Genomic DNA, 16760 nt, shown 5'->3' on the forward strand with positions numbered 1-16760 from the left:
ACCCCAACACCCACCCCTCTCTGCAATTCCCTCCTCTCCTCTGGGAAGATAGCTGGACTGGAGCCCTAAGTTCTTCTGTCAGCACCAGGGCTTCAGTGGACCCTGTTTTGGAAGAGCATGAGGAGCAACCTTCGGGGGGCTATGGGTTGAGGGGGGTATGTGGGAAGAGATCACATTGTCTTGGAAGAAGGCAAAAAAGAATTGGGCATGGGGAGTTGCTGTGCTCATGGCCAAAGCCCCCTGTCCTGCTCCTGGGATAAATGGATCCCTCACAGCACACACAGACCCGGAGTTCCCTAAGCGAAGCTTAGAAAGGACAACGAGACCAAGTGACATCATCAATCCTTCATTTGTCTCTTCACAACACCGGCATTGATAAGAATCCAAGTCGCTGACGGTCAGCCAGCAGGCGAGCCCCAGGCCCACCAAGTAGGAGCAATACATTGGGCTCTCTTCTGCTGCATGTCCCCCCCCCCCAAGCCACCAAACCTCAGCTGAGACCTCGCCCCTTGTGCTCCAGCCGGACCATCACACACACGCCAGTCCTAGGGTCAGGCAGCCACACAGCCTCCGGGGCCGGGGGACACTCGGGGTTGAGAAGGACCCTAGAACCATTCATTCCTTCCAGAACTATGTACTGAAGGCCATTAAGTGCTGGGCACTGCCGTTGGCACTGGGAATATGCTTGCCCCTCCCTAGCCACAGCTTGGAGCTTCCGTCCTTGACAGGCTGTCTGTTGACTCTCGATTGGGACAGCTCCTGGCCATCCCACAGAGCAGTCTAACAGGCTGGTGCTAGAGCTGACCAGTCCAGACCTGGGCCATTTCACACCAGGGAGCCTCTCCCAGAGCCCTGACAGCGCCCCATGCGGTGCCTGGGGGCTGGGCTCCCACCTGTGAGGAAGTGCACAGACCTCGTTCAACCTATGACAGATGCATTGGGCTCCAGGATAAGGCATGTCTGATCTGACCTCCTCCCTCAGCCCACCAGGGACCTTTTGGGTCCCCCTTTGGGATGCTTCTGGATTTCTGTTCTTAGGCCTTCAGATAGGGTCTTAGCCCCTGGGATCCTAAAAGCCACCATTTCTGGCCATCCTCCCTAGCACCCTGAAAAACATTCCCCCCACCACGGGTCCATTTGGGTCCAAGCGCACTACAGAGCCTCGTCCTTGGCGCTGGGCGTGGGCGCCAGGGCCCCCCGATGCACGCGCTGGTGCTTGAGCAGGTGCTGCTTCTGGCTGAAGCCGCGGCCACAGGCGGCGCACAGGTAGGGCCGCTCGCCCGTGTGGTTACGGCGGTGCCGCGTCAGGTTGGGCTTCTGGCTGAAGCGGCGGCCGCACTCGGGGCACGGGTAGGGCCGCTCGCCCGTGTGGATGCGCCGGTGGATGGTCAGCGCCGACCACCACGAGAAGCTCTTGCCACATTCGTTGCAGATGAACTGGCGCTGCTCCCCGGGCCCCGCCAGGCCTGCCCGCGCGCTGTCCCACTGCACGTCCCCGTGTCCCCGGGCCGGCAGGGGACTACGCGGCGGCACCGACCGGCCCAGGAGGGCCGGAGCCTGTGCCTCGGCACCCAGCACGGCGGGTCCGGGGCGCAGCAGCTGGTTGGTGGCGGCGGCGACGTGCACGCGCTGGTGGGCCCGCAGCGCCGCGTGGCTGGGGCAGCTCTGGCCGCAGCTGGGGCAGCGCGCCGCCGGGGCTCCCGGCAGGTGCGTGCGCTGGTGCTTGAGCAGATGCTGCTTCTGGCGGAAGCTGCGGCCGCAGTGCGGGCAGGGATGCGGGCGCTCGCCCGTGTGGTTGCGCAGGTGCCGCGTCAGGTTGGGCTTCTGGCTGAAGCGGCGGCCGCACTCGGGGCACGGGTAGGGCCGCTCGCCCGTGTGGATGCGCCGGTGGATGTTCAGCGAGGACCACCACGTGAAGCTCTTGCCGCACTCGCTGCAGATGAACTGGCGCTGCTCGTCCGGCCCCACGGCAGTGGCGGTGGCGGCGGCGGGGACTGGAGTCCGGGCCCCCGCCTGGAGCCACCAGCCCTGGCAGAGCCCCAGCCAGGCCCACTCGGGGCGCCCCCGCGTTGGCCCCAGACGCAGGCGACAGCTCCGGCGGGTCGCAGCACCCCGGAGCAGCTCCGGCAGCCCATTGCGGGCTCCCTGGCGGTCCCGGGCGTGCGCGCGCTGGTGGATGCGAAGGCCCACCTGGTGGCGGAAGCAGCGCTCGCACTCGGGGCACGAGTGGGTAGCGGGCCGAGAGTGGGTCTTCTGGTGCTTGAGCAGGTGCTGCTTCTGGCTAAAGCGCCTGGCACACTCGGGACAGCAGAAGGGCCGCTCGCCCGTGTGGTGCCGCTGGTGGCGGGCCAGGTTGGGCTTCTGGCTGAAGCTCTTGCCGCACTTGCCGCAGGGGTAGGGCTTCTCCCCGGTGTGCGTGCGCTGATGGATCTGCAGGGACGACCACCAGCTGAACCTCTTCCCGCAGTCCAGGCACACGAAGTGACCCTCACCGGCAGAAAGCGCGCGGCTCAGGGGGCCCGAGGCTGTCCCCGGAGCCATGCCTGCCAGCCCCGCGTCCTGCTCAGTGGGAGGGGTCCACCTAGGACGCCCAGTCTCTTCCTGTCCTCCCAAGGCTCGCGGCTTCCCGACGGTCTGGCATGGCGGGAGGCCCCGACGCTGCTGGAAAATGTTTTCCTTATCCTTCTTGCAAAGCACGGCCTGTGGTGCCAGGGTCTGCAGCGGCCACTCTGGCTTCTCTTCTTTGACCTTCATCACCAGCCCATCTGCCAGAGGCGAAGGGAGAGAGGACGGGCAGAGTCAGTCACTGCTCAGGGGGATGAAGGGAAAGATGTGCTGGGAGGGCAGAGCACAGAGGAAGTAAGGCAGAAGGAAAAGCTTTTCATGGGAAAGGAGAAAGCAGAGAGTAACACAAGGCAGGAAAGACAGTAAGGTTGGGGCAGGTTGGGGAGTGAAGAGGGCAAAGGGGAAAATGTAAGAAAGGAAAGATAAGTGAGTACCACCCACTGTACCCCGAGGCCCAGGAGATGCAGAGATGTGAAAGACACCAATCCAGTGAGTCTTCCCACCCAGGCAGCAAGCAGAACATGGCCACGTTTCTAACGTCTGTTCTTTTTCTAAGAGGATCCACACACATGCTGGGAGCTTACGAAGCACATCCAGGCCCAGTCCCTCAGTGGATGGGTGAACAAGCCACACGTCACTGCCGGGCCCTCTCCAGGGCCGTAGCTATGGTGCCTGAGCCCATCACCTGCTCGGACCTCGGCTGTTTGGCAAACTCACCTTTCTTCAACAAAACCAAGAACAAGAAAGTAGGCCAGAAAGTTCTCAGCACCCAGAACGAGTGTCGCCTTGTATTAAACCTATAATCCCCTTTACTCTCGAGAGCCCCCCACACACAGCTGCTCAGGTCTACAGGGGTGCTTTGTTCCCCTAGCTCATGGCCATCAGTGCGATGGAAAAGGTCTGCCAAAGACTAAACACAGACTACATGGCTCCCTTTATATGAAGTTCAAAAGCTGGCGAAACTAGTCGATGAGTTAGAAGTCAGGATAATGGTTCCCCGTATACAGGGCACTGTGATTGGAAGGGAACAGGAGGGCACTTCTGGGTTCTGGCCATTTTCTCTTTCTTGATGCTGGGTGCTGGTTACACCAGCATGTTCACTTTATAAGAATGGATAGAGCTTGTGACCTGTGCATGCTTCTCTAGGTGACACTTCAATAAAAAGTTTATATTCAATAAAAAGTAGGTGAAATGAAACAGTTGTGAACAAAGGAGAGAGAGAAACTCTAAACAACAGGTTCCAAACTTAAAAAGACAACAAAATAAGCCCAAAGGAAACAGGAGGAAGGGATTAAGAAAGATAAAAGCATAGATTATAAGATAAAGGGAACATATAGCTATAAAAAGGATTCTGAAAATCCTAAAATACTATGTTATATCAATTAAATATATATATATATATATATAATATATATATATATATATATATATATATATATATATAAAATGGATGGTTTTGTCATAAAATATAAATGAACAAAACTAACTCAAGAGTAGGTAAAAAAAAAAAATGTCTATATAAACAGAAGAGACTGAAAAGAAAGCTAAAACAGAAGAGACTGAAAAGAAAGCTACAGTTCTACCTTGAAACTGGGCAACAGGCCACTCAACTATGTAAACAGGTTCTACTAAAACTTCAAGAGAAGGATTCATCCCAGCTTACATAAACTGTGACAGTGGCGAGGAGGGGAAGGAGGTGGGGAGCCTACAAGCTAGCACGGCCCAGTGTCAAAACAAGACAAGGGTGGGGTAGGCAGGAAATTATAGGTTTATCATTCTTTGAAAATAGATGCAAAGACTAAACACAAAATCATTAGCGAAGCAGGCTCAGCAGTATTAAAAGAATAACAACGTCTCATGACCTTGCTGGGCTCTTCCCCATGAAAGCAGAGATGGCTCAGTATAATTCATGACATTACACGTTAGAAAGTGGAAAACCTTATACCATCTGAATAGGAGCGAAAAAGTCATAAGACAAAATTCAACATTTCTAGAGGGAGAGAAGGAGGAAGGAAAGGAGGGAAGAAGAAGAAGAGAGGGAGGGGGCATGAAGAAAGGAAGGAAGTTTTCAGTAAACTAGGAGTACAAGGAAACTTATTAGGTTGACAGTGGAGCGATACTAGAAATTGCAGCAAGTGTTATAACTACAGACAAAAGATTCAAGTTAGGAACAAGACGAGTGCTCACTGTCACTGCCACTCTTCAACGTTGTCCTTGAGGAAGGAATTAGCCAAAGCATGGGGGGAAAATATGAAATATATACAAATAAATATTAGAAAGGAAAACTATCATTTGCTGATAATTATTAACCTAGAATGTGCAAGAGAACCCACGGACAAAGTATTAGAAATAAAAGTTTCAGCAAGATTGCCGATACAAAAACACATAACAATTCATAACTTTTAAAAAGTGGAAATAAAAAGCTATAAATAACTGAGACTGCACCTAATATACATGGAAAACTTACATAACGATAACTATTAAACTTTACTGAAGGGATAAAGAAAACGTAAATGAAAGGCAAATACATCATCATATTCCTAGATGAGAAGGAAAAGAAGCCCTTCGCTCCAAAACAATGTTTAAATTCAGGGTAATCCTAATTAAGTAAATTGTAAAATTTACAATTTGCATAAATACACAGAAAACTCTAAAAATGAGTGAGGAAGAATTTGGCTTACACATTAAAATCTAAAATACTACCATCACACACCTACTGGAATGGCTAAAATCCAAAGCGCCGACAGCACCAAATGCTGGTGAGGACGTGGAGCCACAGGAACTCTCAGTCAGTGCTGGTAGGGACGCAAATGGTGCAGCCACTTTGGAAGACAGTTTGGCGGTTTCTTACAAACTAAACATACACTCACCATAGGATCCAGCAATCACTCTAACTGTTAACCCAAAGGAGTTGAAAACTTATGTCCGCACAAAAACCTGCACATAGGTGTTTACAGCAGCTTTGTTCAAATTGTCAAAACCTGGTGCGACCAAGAAATGGCCCTCAGTAGGTGAGTGGATAAACAGTGGCACACCAGACAATGGAACACTATTCAGAGATAAAAAGAAATGAGCCATGGAGCCACGAAGAGACATGGAGGAGATGTAAATACATCTTACCAAGTGAAAGAAGCCAGTCTGAAAAGGCTACATGCTGTGTGATTCCAACTATATGACATCTGGAGAAGGCGGGTGTGAGTGACAGGGAGTGGGAGGAGCCCTGAAGCTCGGGGCTGGTGTGTGGAGACCCCGTGAAGTGCGCATGCAGGGACTTCAGTCGTCACAGGGCACTTCTTAGGGATCAGGGATCAGTCCAGAGGAAAACAGGCCTGTCCTGCCTGTGGCGAAGGAGTCCAAAGCAAAGGTACTACTGCTTGTCACCATAAGAAAGATCATTTCTTAAACATGCTAAATGGGTCAGGCAAAATGAAAGGGTGCTAAATGGGGAGCTATTGTTTAATGGGTACTGAGTTGCTGGGGTGAAGGCCAAGTTCTGGAAGTAGACGGCGGTGATGGTTGCACAACACTGTGAATGAATGTACTTACTGCCACTGAATTGTGTACTTAAAGATGGTTAAAATGGTAAGCTTCACGTTAGGTATATTTTACCCCGATTTAAAACACCCATGAAACAAATAAAAACGAAAAGATGCTTTAAAGATGGCTGCAAATTCTAGCCATCGAGAGTCATTCCCTAAGCCTGGCCAGTGGGCAGCAGGAGCCTGTGGGGGGCCCAGGGCTCGCAAGGAACACCCAGTCCCCATTTCCTCTGTGCCTCCAGGGCCTAGGCTGGTATTCCCCACCTCCTCCCTAAGACCACAGGGCACCCCAGAAGCTGCTGCAGAATGGAGAGAGGGCCCTGGCAGACCCCATCTCTCACCTACGAGTTAGGATTCCACTTGTGGAGTTTAAATGGGAAAAAAGGTCCTTCTGCTAAAATGTTTGGAACCGTTGCCCTAAGTAATGTCAGCACGTGTGCATATCTCAAGCTCTCTCACACACACCGAGTACTCTCAGTGTTCAAAGTGCCACAGAGTGGGGGACAGACTGGGAAGTGGGGTGGCTGTGCTCACTGACGCCTGCGTCAGGACCCAGCCCCAGAACTGTGTGGTATCTGTACAGCACACTGTCCGCCTTTGAGCTAGATGTCCTCACAACAGGCTCTAAGTGGGTCAGCTGACACAGACCATGAGCCCTGAGTGACCCCAGGACTGAGGAGGAGGAGGAGAGGGAGGAGATGGTGATGGTGGTGATGGTGGTGATGGTGGTGATGGTGGTGATGATGGTGATGGTGGTGATGGTGGTGATGGTGGTGATGGTGGTGATGATGGTGATGGTGGTGATGATGGTGATGGTGGTGATGGTGGTGATGATGGTAATAATGACGACAACAGGGCTTGTTTTAACCCCTCATCCTACCCACACGGCTAGTTTTCAATGTTTGATTGGCATGACCACCGTGAACTCCCTGTTCTAGCACTTAAAAACCTTGCTTCCCCCCATCCCACGGGCACATTTCTCCTTGGTGTGTGTGTGTGTGTGTGTGTGTGTGTGTGTGTGTGTGCTCCCTTTGTGTGTGTGCTCCCTTGCCTGGCAAGTCATGGGCTGCACTTTGTCATTTTGTGAGCTCCCATCGTCTGTCTCTGTTCCACTCTTGGACACAACCTTCACTGTCCTGGTCCCACCCTGCAATTTGACACCAAGGACCGGTGAGGGCAGAAACTCAAGCTCAGCTGCCGGGGGACAACGGAGCACAGAAGACAAGCCCGGGGAGGGGCCGAGGTCGGCCTGGACCTTCCCATCTTCTCTTACCTGCGCTGGCGCTGGCCAGGCCACCCTCCATCCCGGAGACCCCGCGGCATCAGCACGGCGCTCCCTGCCCGCCGTCTGTGGGTGACATGGGAGCAAAGGAAAGAGAGTTGGTCTGTGGGACAAGGAAGAAAGGGCTTCCCAGTCCTCCTGCCACCTCCCAGGACGCATTCCTTCTTTTTCAAGAGCTTTTCTCTCCATGACCTCAGTTGAAATGTGAAGGGTTTTTTTCAATTGCACACACACCTGTTGGCAGGTAAAACAGGCATAATTCCTATTTTATGAAGAGGAGACTGAGACCAGAGAGGACCCTGACATGCTCCGCGTCACAGAGGTGGCCGAATGGAGGGGCAGGGCAAGACCCCAGGCCCTGTAGCTCCCAGACTGGAGGCTCAGGTCTGTACTGTCTGCACGTGACCCGCCCCCCCAAATACCCCCCAGCACGGGAGAAACTCAGGTAAGTCAGAGAGGCCTGAAAAGTCGTGCATATACCTTGGAAGGCTAATTTATCCCTCCAAAGTCACCGACCCCTCCTTTCTCAAAGTCCCCATCCGCGTTCTGTTCCAAACCCTCCCAGGGAGCTCTCCACGCAAGAATGTACACAGTCCAGCTGGGGGACCAGTCCACAATGGGCTGGAGCTCACTGTTTTTTTACCGCTCACGATATTACTAGAACATTTCCTGATGGGCTCACTTACTGCCTGGCACATGCCTGGGGACAGGCCATGCTGCTCAGACGCCTCGGGCTTGGCACGGCTGCCCCTGCGAGGGGTGCTCTTCCCCAGATCTCCGCGTGGCCCCCTCGCCTCTTTCGGGCCTCTGCCTACATGTCAAGAGCGGCCTCCCCTGGCTCCTCTGGGTAAAGTCACAGCCCTAGCTCCACCTTACATTCTTCCGTGACACTTTACCACCTGACCGTGATATTTACTGGTCCGCTTATTCGCTGTCATTGCAAGGACAAGGCACTCTTCGTGCCCGCTGCGGAATGCCCGGGGCCTGGGACGAGCCTGCACAGAGGGCACTCAACAGCGCTGTGTGGCACGAACACGCTGCCGGTTGTCCCGCACTCAGACGGGGGGCTGCAGGCAGTTCATTTTCTCCACCCAGTGCCATGGACGGCCTCTCCTAAGGGAGGTATCGTGTTTCACACGCCTGTACCCCCTTAGCACCCACACTCCCAAAGGGCCCAGCAAGGACCATGGCTCAGCTCAGCTCTTGCAGCTTTTCCAGGAGTCAGACAGCGCTCCTTCCGGGTACCTCGGCTCAGCCACCCTCATCGGACACCCAGTCTGATCTTGCTCCCCACCTGGGGCCCTCGAGAGCCTCCCAGAGACTCCATTCTAAGGGTCCCCCCCCCCTTCTCCCCAGTCCCCTTCCAGCAGCCACTCCTGGAGCAAGGATCCAGGCTTGGAATCTGGACCCTGCCAAGGGGGGTGGGAGTGTGGGGTGAAACGGTAAATAGAAATCTAAAAAATTATTTTCCCTCGTGTAAAAAAGGGAAAGAGACCCCTCCCCTTTCTTTTAGAGCATTTTCTTTAGAAGACTTCTAATTGTAGGGAGTTCTTTCTCTGCCCCTTTGAGATGTACGTAAATCTTTTTAAAAGGCAAAATAAGCCTCTTGCCAGCTTTACAACCCAGGACTGTCTCTCTCTGGGACCTGCAACCCTCTCTTTGAAATGTAAATATCAAGGGAGATAGGGCCCTGTCTCCCAGTCCCAATGCAAGGGTGGGAGTCTAACTTGGCTGGACACCTGGCTCCAAGCTGCAAAGGAGAGAAGTGTGTTTTTCCTCTGGAGAAAGGCCATTAGCTCACAAGGATGGTCACCCGTTACCAGGTGAAGTTAGGATGAACTCTGTGTGCCAAACGGTCAGTCCTCTGACCCGAGGACCAGTGGGGGTTCATCTTAGGAACATGTGTGTAACGGGCTGCATCTGCTGGGCTGAACAACACATGAGATTTCTTTCTGCCTTTGTCATCTCCTAGCGGATGGCCTGTGACGTGCATCTCTTTCCTTATTCAATAATAAAACGTTTCTTGCTCTCCTATTTTTGTGGGGAGCTTTTCTGACTTGGCAGGAGATTTGGTTTTTAATTCTATTTCCCCAACAGGGTCTGCTCCACACTCCTACTGTGGTTTCTTACAGGCACTGAGAGCTCTCCTGTGGTGCAGAGGGAGGGGAGGCGGGAGAGGGGGGTGGGAAAGGCTCATGGGGGGGGGGGCTCTGCTGGATGCTGGTGCTCTGCCTTAGTGCCACCTCTGCCTTCAGGTCACTCTGTGTCCCACGCCTTGGGGAAGCCTCTCACCAATGTCCCCCTAAAAGGGACTAGCGCACAGGGGGGCCACCTCTACTTGGGGAAACTCAGATGGGTGGTGGATCCACCATTCAGGGTGAGGACGGAGGGTGGGGCTTGGTCTTACTCACAAAAACCCCAACACAACAAGAAGCCCCCTGAGCCCAGTCAAATCAGTCCTACTTGATCCATTCTGTCTTCCAGGAGGCATTAGGACCTAAAAATTGCCTGGGGTGGCAGAGAGGCTTCAATCTTGGTGAACAATTCCCAGAGAATTAGCTGGGCAGCCCCTCCCGATGCCTGGGTACTTCTGTCCTGGCCACACCAGGGCTCGTGGTCCAAGTAAGACAGAAGTGGACATGGAAGGAAGGGGATCCGCGTGGGCCCCTGAGGAAGGAGTAAGAAATGAGCGGCACAGAGGACAGGATGGGGGGCAGGTAGGCCCTATCTCAGTGGCCCACCTCCACCTGTGTGCTCAGGTGAAGGACGTCTGGAACACAGACAAGCAGGTGTCCTGCAGACAAATCCTGAGCCAGCGAAGCCATGGACCGTCCCTCCTCACGGCCACATCCTTCCAGGTCAGCCAGGCCCCCAGGTACGTCCCGCCCCAAGCTGCGCCTTTTCCGCCCTTCTCTCTTATTCTGCCTCCCGCCCTTCTCACCCAACGTAACAGACACATCACTCAGCTGGCCTGGAACCCAGAAAGCAGGCTGCCCAGCAAAATGACCTGGCCAAAAAAACAGTAGGCAATGGAGGCCAGTCTGCCACCCCCAGCAGTGCCCAGCCTGAGTCTCTGATGGCCGCTTGGCCCTGACTTCAACCTCTGATGACCTTTCCCTTCCCCACCAGCAAGTTCTGGGGAGAGCGGGGGACAGGTCTCAGGACAGGGCCCGAAGGGATCACTGCGCCCTTCCCAGCCCCTGGCTCTGGCCTCAGCCCTCCGCACACAGGCTCAGGCTGCAGTTGAGATGACAGCCCCCCCAACCGGAAGGCCTCCCCTGGGGCAGCTGCCATGACAACTGCAGACCACACAAAGTGTGGATTGTGGCTGATGGCAGGTGGTGAGGTCTGGGGGCAGGGGAAGGTAACAAAGGAGCTTTGGTCTCGCAGAACTTGGGGTCAGGAAGGGGGCCGGACAGCAGCTGGGGTAAGGAGAAAGGGCACAGGGGGAGAGGCAGCACGGGGACATATACCCAGGACTCTCCACATCCTCCCCGTCGCAGGCCCCTGGAACTTCCACCAGCCAAGCACAGCCCTCTTCACAGACTCAGGTTCAAGGTCACACAACTAGTAAGTGCTGGAGCCAGGACGCCTGTGGGCTCTGCCTGCCCCAGCCACAGCCCTTTCCTTGGACGACATCACCTCCTACAAGAAGGTACGGGACGTAGCAGACCTTAGACGACCAGCCCCTCATTGCCAGGAATTGCGTTTCTATACCGAGCTGTGGTTTTTTTAAATTTATGTAAGTTAAATTAAAATTCTGTTTCTCAATCACACTGGCCACGTTTCAAGGGCTCAACAGGCACATGTGGCCAGAGCTACCATCACGATCAGCAGAGAGGAACACGTCACAAATTCCCAGGTTCTCCTGGGCGGCCCTGCACTAAACCGTAAGTGCCAGGAAGGCAGGGGCCTTGCCCTGCCCGCTCCCTGATGTGCGGGAGGCGCTCAGGGTATAGTGACCGAATGAGACAAAGGAAGAACTAAAGGCGGGGCTCCTTGGGCCCCACGCTGCGTCACGAACAGCAAATACCTCAGGAGCTGACGGTGGTCTCTGCCTGGCAAACCGACTTCAGTTAACGTCAGTGGAGATTTCCCTTGAAACAGACCACCATAGGCATATGACAAGAAAATGCTTTAAACACTAAAGTCACACACAGACACACCCAGGGACAGTCATAGCTAACAGCTAACACAGCGAAGTAAGCAAAAGTCAAAGACGCAAAAACACAGAAATACCCATACACCTGAGGACACCTGTACAAGGCAAAGTACAAAGGAACTGAGGATCTCACAACCCACAGACACACCTGCAGATCCAGAGACACAAGTGTGCGACGTGAACCACGTGAGCACAAATCCCCACACAGCGCCCTGGTGGAAACAGAAACGGGAATCGACCCTCACACAGCCTGGGGCATCCCAACCGGCCCACTGCTCCAGGGACAAAACTCAGGGAGGCGGGAATGGAAGCGAAGCATCCACAGGGAGCCAGGAAGCTGCCAGCACAGAGCAGAGGTAGTGTGATGGGGACAGTCACCTGCTGGGTTACCTGTGCTGGGGGGACAGGGTGGCAAGAGGCCAGTGAGGCTGCAGCTGGCCGGGGGGAAGTTGGAGGGACAGAAAGCCCTGAAAAGAGAATTAGGCTCTGCTTAGTATAGCATGAGACCCACCCCAGGCCAGGCCTGCAAACCAGGAGGCCCTTCCCTTCTCCCTGTGAACCTGAGCCCCCGCAGGGTGGGCTCCTCAGCCCAGCCTCCCCGCGAAGGCTGGGAGCCCCAGGTTCTAGCCCACCTGTCCTTGGCAAGTGACGTCACCTTTAGGCCTGGGTACCCGACGGTGAAGTGACTGAAAATACCTGCTCCGCAGGTTGGTTACAAGCATCAGGTAAGGGGAGTCTGTGGAAACACTATACTTTCTGAACCCTATAAACTGGCAGTGTCTATTCTCCCCCATTATCATGGCCTGAACACAATCCGCACCCACATTTTCCTAAGCCGCCCCCACTGCTGGCTCACTCTTCCTAAACCATAACTCTTCAAGCTGCTTCCGAATCTTCAGGGGCCCCAGTGCCTACACAGTAACCCCAAACTCTGCTCACCAACGTGAGCTGGCCTCACAGGTGGAAGGGCGCAGACACTGTTTCTATTGCCAGCACGACCTGTGAAGCCCTGTACTTAACCGAGCAGCTCCAGGTAGGGCAGCTCCTCGACCCTGATCAGCCCCCAGCCCTGGGTTAGCCTGGCAGGAGGAGGGGCTCCTCTGGCCTATCTGAGTGGGGGGTTAGGAGTGGTAAAGAAAGCGGGGCTGGAGGGCGTGAGTGCCAGCCAGGGGGGCTGGACTAGAAGCCTTGGAAGCTTCTGCTGGCCTGAGGCTCAAAGGTTCAGCTCAGGTGAACCCCACTGGCCTCATCCCCCAACTGTGCTGGGGACGGAACCAGTGTAGCCTGGTCCCCCAGGACCATAGCTCCGCCCCCAGGCCCTCCCCCAAGGCCAGCAGCATGAAGCCTGACCCCTGCGGGTGCTCTGCCGGCCTCTGGACAATCAGCTCCTCTCTAGGTTTCTGTGTCCTGTCCCTGGACCCACTAGACCTCACACGTTCCTCTCCTCCAGAGTTTATGACCAAGGAGGGCATGCACACCAGTCGCCCGCAAGCGGCTTTACGTGTTTTCGGAAAGGTGGGGCAGCTGCTGCCAGGGCCACGCCCACAGACAGACAAGCAGACCCCGAGGTCCTGCCCAGGCCAGGGGAACGGCGCCTCCACCACCTACGGGGCCTGCATTCCGCGCCCCAGCGTCCTTCCACCAATCCCACAAGGACTCCCCAGCCCCTCCATGGTCCCTGCGCAAGCAATCTCCCTCTCTGCGACTCGAGATTGCCTCCCTCCTCTCCTCAGGGCGCACCCCCATCGTGACCCTCTTCCAAGCCCTGCCCCCTGCATCTTAACTGACAGTGATTGTCAGTCTTAGGAGAGGGGCCAGAGCCGTGGAGCAAGGGGGAAGGGCAGGCCTTCCTCCCACATGAAGACCAAGCCCAAGGGGAAAGGGCCCAGGATGGAGAGTGGGGTGGGGTGGGGGGTGCTGAGAGCTTGGAATGGGATTTGCTTCTAGTTAGCCATGTGACCGTAGGCCAGCCACTTTCCTTCTCTGGGCCTCAGTTTCCCCATCTGCAAGTGGAAATAATGCCTGCTCCTGTGTATAGAACTGCTATATCAAGTGGGGGAAATAGCATGAACGGACTCTGAAAAATGTTCACAAGGTGTGAGATGGGTTCTTTTTAGGTCGCTGCGGTGACCACATCCTCTCCCCACTCCCCACCTCCTAAGAACTGTACCGCAGGGTTGCCCTGGTAGGAAGCGCCCGGTTTCGTGACTTCAGTTGGCATCTGCCAGCCTTCCCTGGGAACCAGGTCCATGGGCAGCCTGGTCATCGCATCCGTCCACACCTGGAGGTCCCTGCTTCGACCCCAGGCCCGTCGCGAGGCACCTGCTTCCAGGACCTCTGCCTCCACCTGCCTGACATGCACAACTTTGCTGGGACAGTCACCCCCCAACCCCCTGCCCCGCTGCCTGTACCATAGTCATGGACTCACCATCCCAGGCTTTGTTCACCCATCTCCCTTTAGAGGAGAGAGCAGCACCCACATTCTGCCACCCAAATCCAGAACTCAAGAGCCTGCCAGGGCCTGAACCCCCATTACCTGATCTGAAGATGAGGGACAAAACCAAACGCTAACAACACTTTGAACGGGTGTCACATTTTAATCTATAAACACTTTTCCAGTCTTTGCTGCATTCAAAGGAGTTTGGAAAAGTAGGGAGTGTTTCCCTCTTGTCAGATGAGGAGAGCGAGGCCCAGAGGTGACCTTCTCTGCCTCCGAGAGTCAGCCACCAGGTGTCCTTCTGCACATCCTGACCATGCTCTTCCCGCCAGGCCACTTGACCCTGGGAAACTGGATTCCTCAGCGTAACCCTCTCCAGGGGCAGGGCCCGGACCACCTCCACTGCAGTCTGCACATTGCCCTGGGCCTCCCTTGCCTCCCAGGGGTGACAGTGTCTTCATCAGGCCTCTCAAAAACACCACCATCTTTCGCTACCACACAGCACAAACCCTAATAGCCACAGCTCACTAAGAAGCATCGCTCCTGGAAACCACACCTCCAATCCATCCACCACCTGGCACTCAAGTTTCCTAAAACGGCAATTTGGACGTGTTACTACTTTGCTTAAGGTACTTCAGGGGGTCCTCAGCACTTTCAGGTTCAGCTAAAAATTTCTTGGCAAGACCATTTAAAATCTGGCCTCTGCTCACCTCTCCTCACTGCACCCCAACGTGCCCCATTGTCCCGCTCTGCAGCTCTCTGACCTGGCCATGTCGTCACACAACTGTAACCAGTGCTGGAATCCTGCGCCCAGCCTGAATCGGGGATCACTGTGACCAGGAAGCTTTTTTGGACTCACCAGGCTGTTAGGGACCCTTCTCTGTTTCACCTGTGCACCCCCCCAAGCCAGCACCATCAACATGGCATAATCATAATTTGTTTCCAAATAAGATGGTAAACATCTTCACACAGGGACTGGTTCTCTCTCCCCAACATCCAGCACAAGGTCCCACATGCTGTAAACCATTAATGACAATTTTAATAAAGGAACATTTAAATAAAAGACATTTAAGCCCAAAACAGCCTACAGAATCATGGAACCTTACCGTTGAAAGTAGACTAATACACTCTAATCTCTTCATTTTCTAGATGAACACAGGGACCCAAAATGAACAGCCTAGACATTCCAGGCCCCTCTGCCCCCCAACCTCTGGGGCTTTGTCCACACCCAACCCCAGCTCTGGCTGAGCAAGTCCCACTCCAGGCTCTGCCTGGCCCACAGCGCTTCAGGGAGCCGCGCACCTCCATATCCTCCACCTTTCCAGGGGAAGAAGCCCCCAAGCCCTACCCCACCCCCAATGAGATCTTGGCTCCTGTGCCCATTTTCCTAGAATAGACGTTTCGGGGAGACTGCTACACACACACACTACCAATTTCTGCGGTGCTTCCCTCTCATTGTTCTCACCCCAACCTTTATCCCCACTCGTTTAATGGTTTATTAGGCACCTACTATGTGTCACTCTGCTGCGAGCACTAAGGTTTCTGCCCTCCAGAGGCTCGGTCTTTTGGGGAGACAGTCACAACTCCCGAAAACCAGGACAGCGCTCTGGCAGAGCGCGCCCGGAGGGGCCGGGGCGCAGTGCCCCCGCTCACCACGCGGTTCCTCCCGCTCTCACCGGCCCCCTCCTGCTCTCTGCCTCGGCCTGCAGCCCCTCCCACGCACGACCCGGGTCCCTGTACCCACGGGCTGTGTGGAGGTGGGAAAAGTTCGGGGCCGGAGCGCGGGGGGCTCAGGAGACCCCAAGGGCCCCGTGGCCGCCTCCAGCCCGCGGCTGGGTGGAGGCAGCGCGGGAGGAGCGGGGCCGGGCGCTGGCCCCACAGCACGGTCCGTCCCTCCGCACGCCCCTCCCCGCCCGGATTCAGAGAGACTCGGAGGAAGAGGACGGGAATAAATACCTTTGACTTTGTGGCTAAGGTTAACGGGAACTGCCACCCCGGGGCGACTTGGGCACTGGGCTCCCCAGCCCTGCCAGTCCCGGGGCAGGCGGGGCGGGCGCCGGCCCCTGATTGGCTGGAGAGCCTGGCCATCCCCAGGGCCGCCCCGCTGCTTGATTGGCTGCGCTGCTCAGATGACCAGCTCGGCCCTATCGGAGAAGCCCGCGGGGCGGCCCCTTTGTTCTCCGGAGCCAATAGTCGGGGTGGGCGGGCTGACCTCGCCTCCCGCGGGGCCTGGCCGGGCCCAGCTGGGCGTTAACGCGTCGGCGGTGGGGCACCGGACCTGGGTCCGGGAGTCCGAGGGGAGGTGGGCGGGGGTGAGGCCAGGCTGTGACCTGTGACCGCACGGCCACAGCTCCCGCTCCTCCCCTCCGACGGGCTCTCCCGCCCCGGCCCCACGGACGCGCACTCTGAAATTGATCCGGTCCCTCCGCGACTGTCGGTCGGACGCCTGCGACACTCCCGCACCGCTCTCGGGGTCGGGATCGCGGGGAACAAGGACGGACCCGGACCCGACGCTCACGTGGTGGTGGTGCTCGGAACTACAACACACCAGGGGTTAAGAGTGAGATGTGTGTGTCCCATGTGACAGCAGATAAATCGTCCTCCGCCCCCGCGCGACCCTGGGCACGTCGTGGGTTCGTGATAAGCGACCCTGGGGTCTCTACGAGAGACTAAGATATCATTCAGCCCAACCCCTAGCCTTCTCTTTGAGTAAACAGCGACCTGCAGAGGCTAATTTCTTAGATTAAGTGTCACTGATGATTTAGAAGGGTTTTC

At 55.5% G+C, this 16760-nt stretch overlaps 1 protein-coding gene across 6 annotated transcripts; it reads right to left on the bottom strand.

Moving 5' to 3' along the window:
- Positions 1 to 330: 330 nt before the first annotated feature.
- Positions 331 to 16093, bottom strand: ZNF775 (zinc finger protein 775). Of its 6 annotated transcripts, none has more exons than XM_019739406.3 (3): positions 15942 to 16093; positions 7378 to 7452; positions 331 to 2765 (listed from the first exon to the last, which is right to left on the bottom strand). In XM_019739406.3, the coding sequence occupies exons 2-3, from the start codon at positions 7406 to 7408 to the stop codon at positions 1153 to 1155; spliced, it is 1644 nt and encodes a 547-aa protein (XP_019594965.3). In that variant the 5' UTR covers positions 7409 to 7452; positions 15942 to 16093; the 3' UTR covers positions 331 to 1152. The 6 variants fall into 6 exon arrangements, with proteins under 6 accessions (XP_019594965.3, XP_019594971.3, XP_019594966.3 ...); XM_019739412.3 differs by lacking the exon at positions 15942 to 16093 and adding an exon at positions 15730 to 15918; XM_019739407.3 differs by lacking the exon at positions 15942 to 16093 and adding an exon at positions 15496 to 15709.
- Between the last annotated feature and the right edge of the window lie 667 nt (positions 16094 to 16760).

The sequence above is a fragment of the Rhinolophus sinicus genome, chromosome 8 (genome assembly GCF_057876585.1).
Source record: "Rhinolophus sinicus isolate RSI-liver-muscle chromosome 8, RSI-T2T, whole genome shotgun sequence".
In the NCBI taxonomy this organism is placed as follows: Eukaryota; Metazoa; Chordata; class Mammalia; order Chiroptera; family Rhinolophidae; genus Rhinolophus; species Rhinolophus sinicus.

Bases quoted from the DNA above. Each gene is read 5' to 3' on its own strand.
- ZNF775 (XM_019739406.3), bottom strand. From the start codon at position 7,408: ATGGAGGGTGGCCTGGCCAGCGCCAGCGCAG. The intron at 2,766-7,377 runs GTAAGAGAAGAT...CGCCTCTGGCAG, and splicing joins CCTGGCCAGCGCCAGCGCAG to ATGGGCTGGTGATGAAGGTC.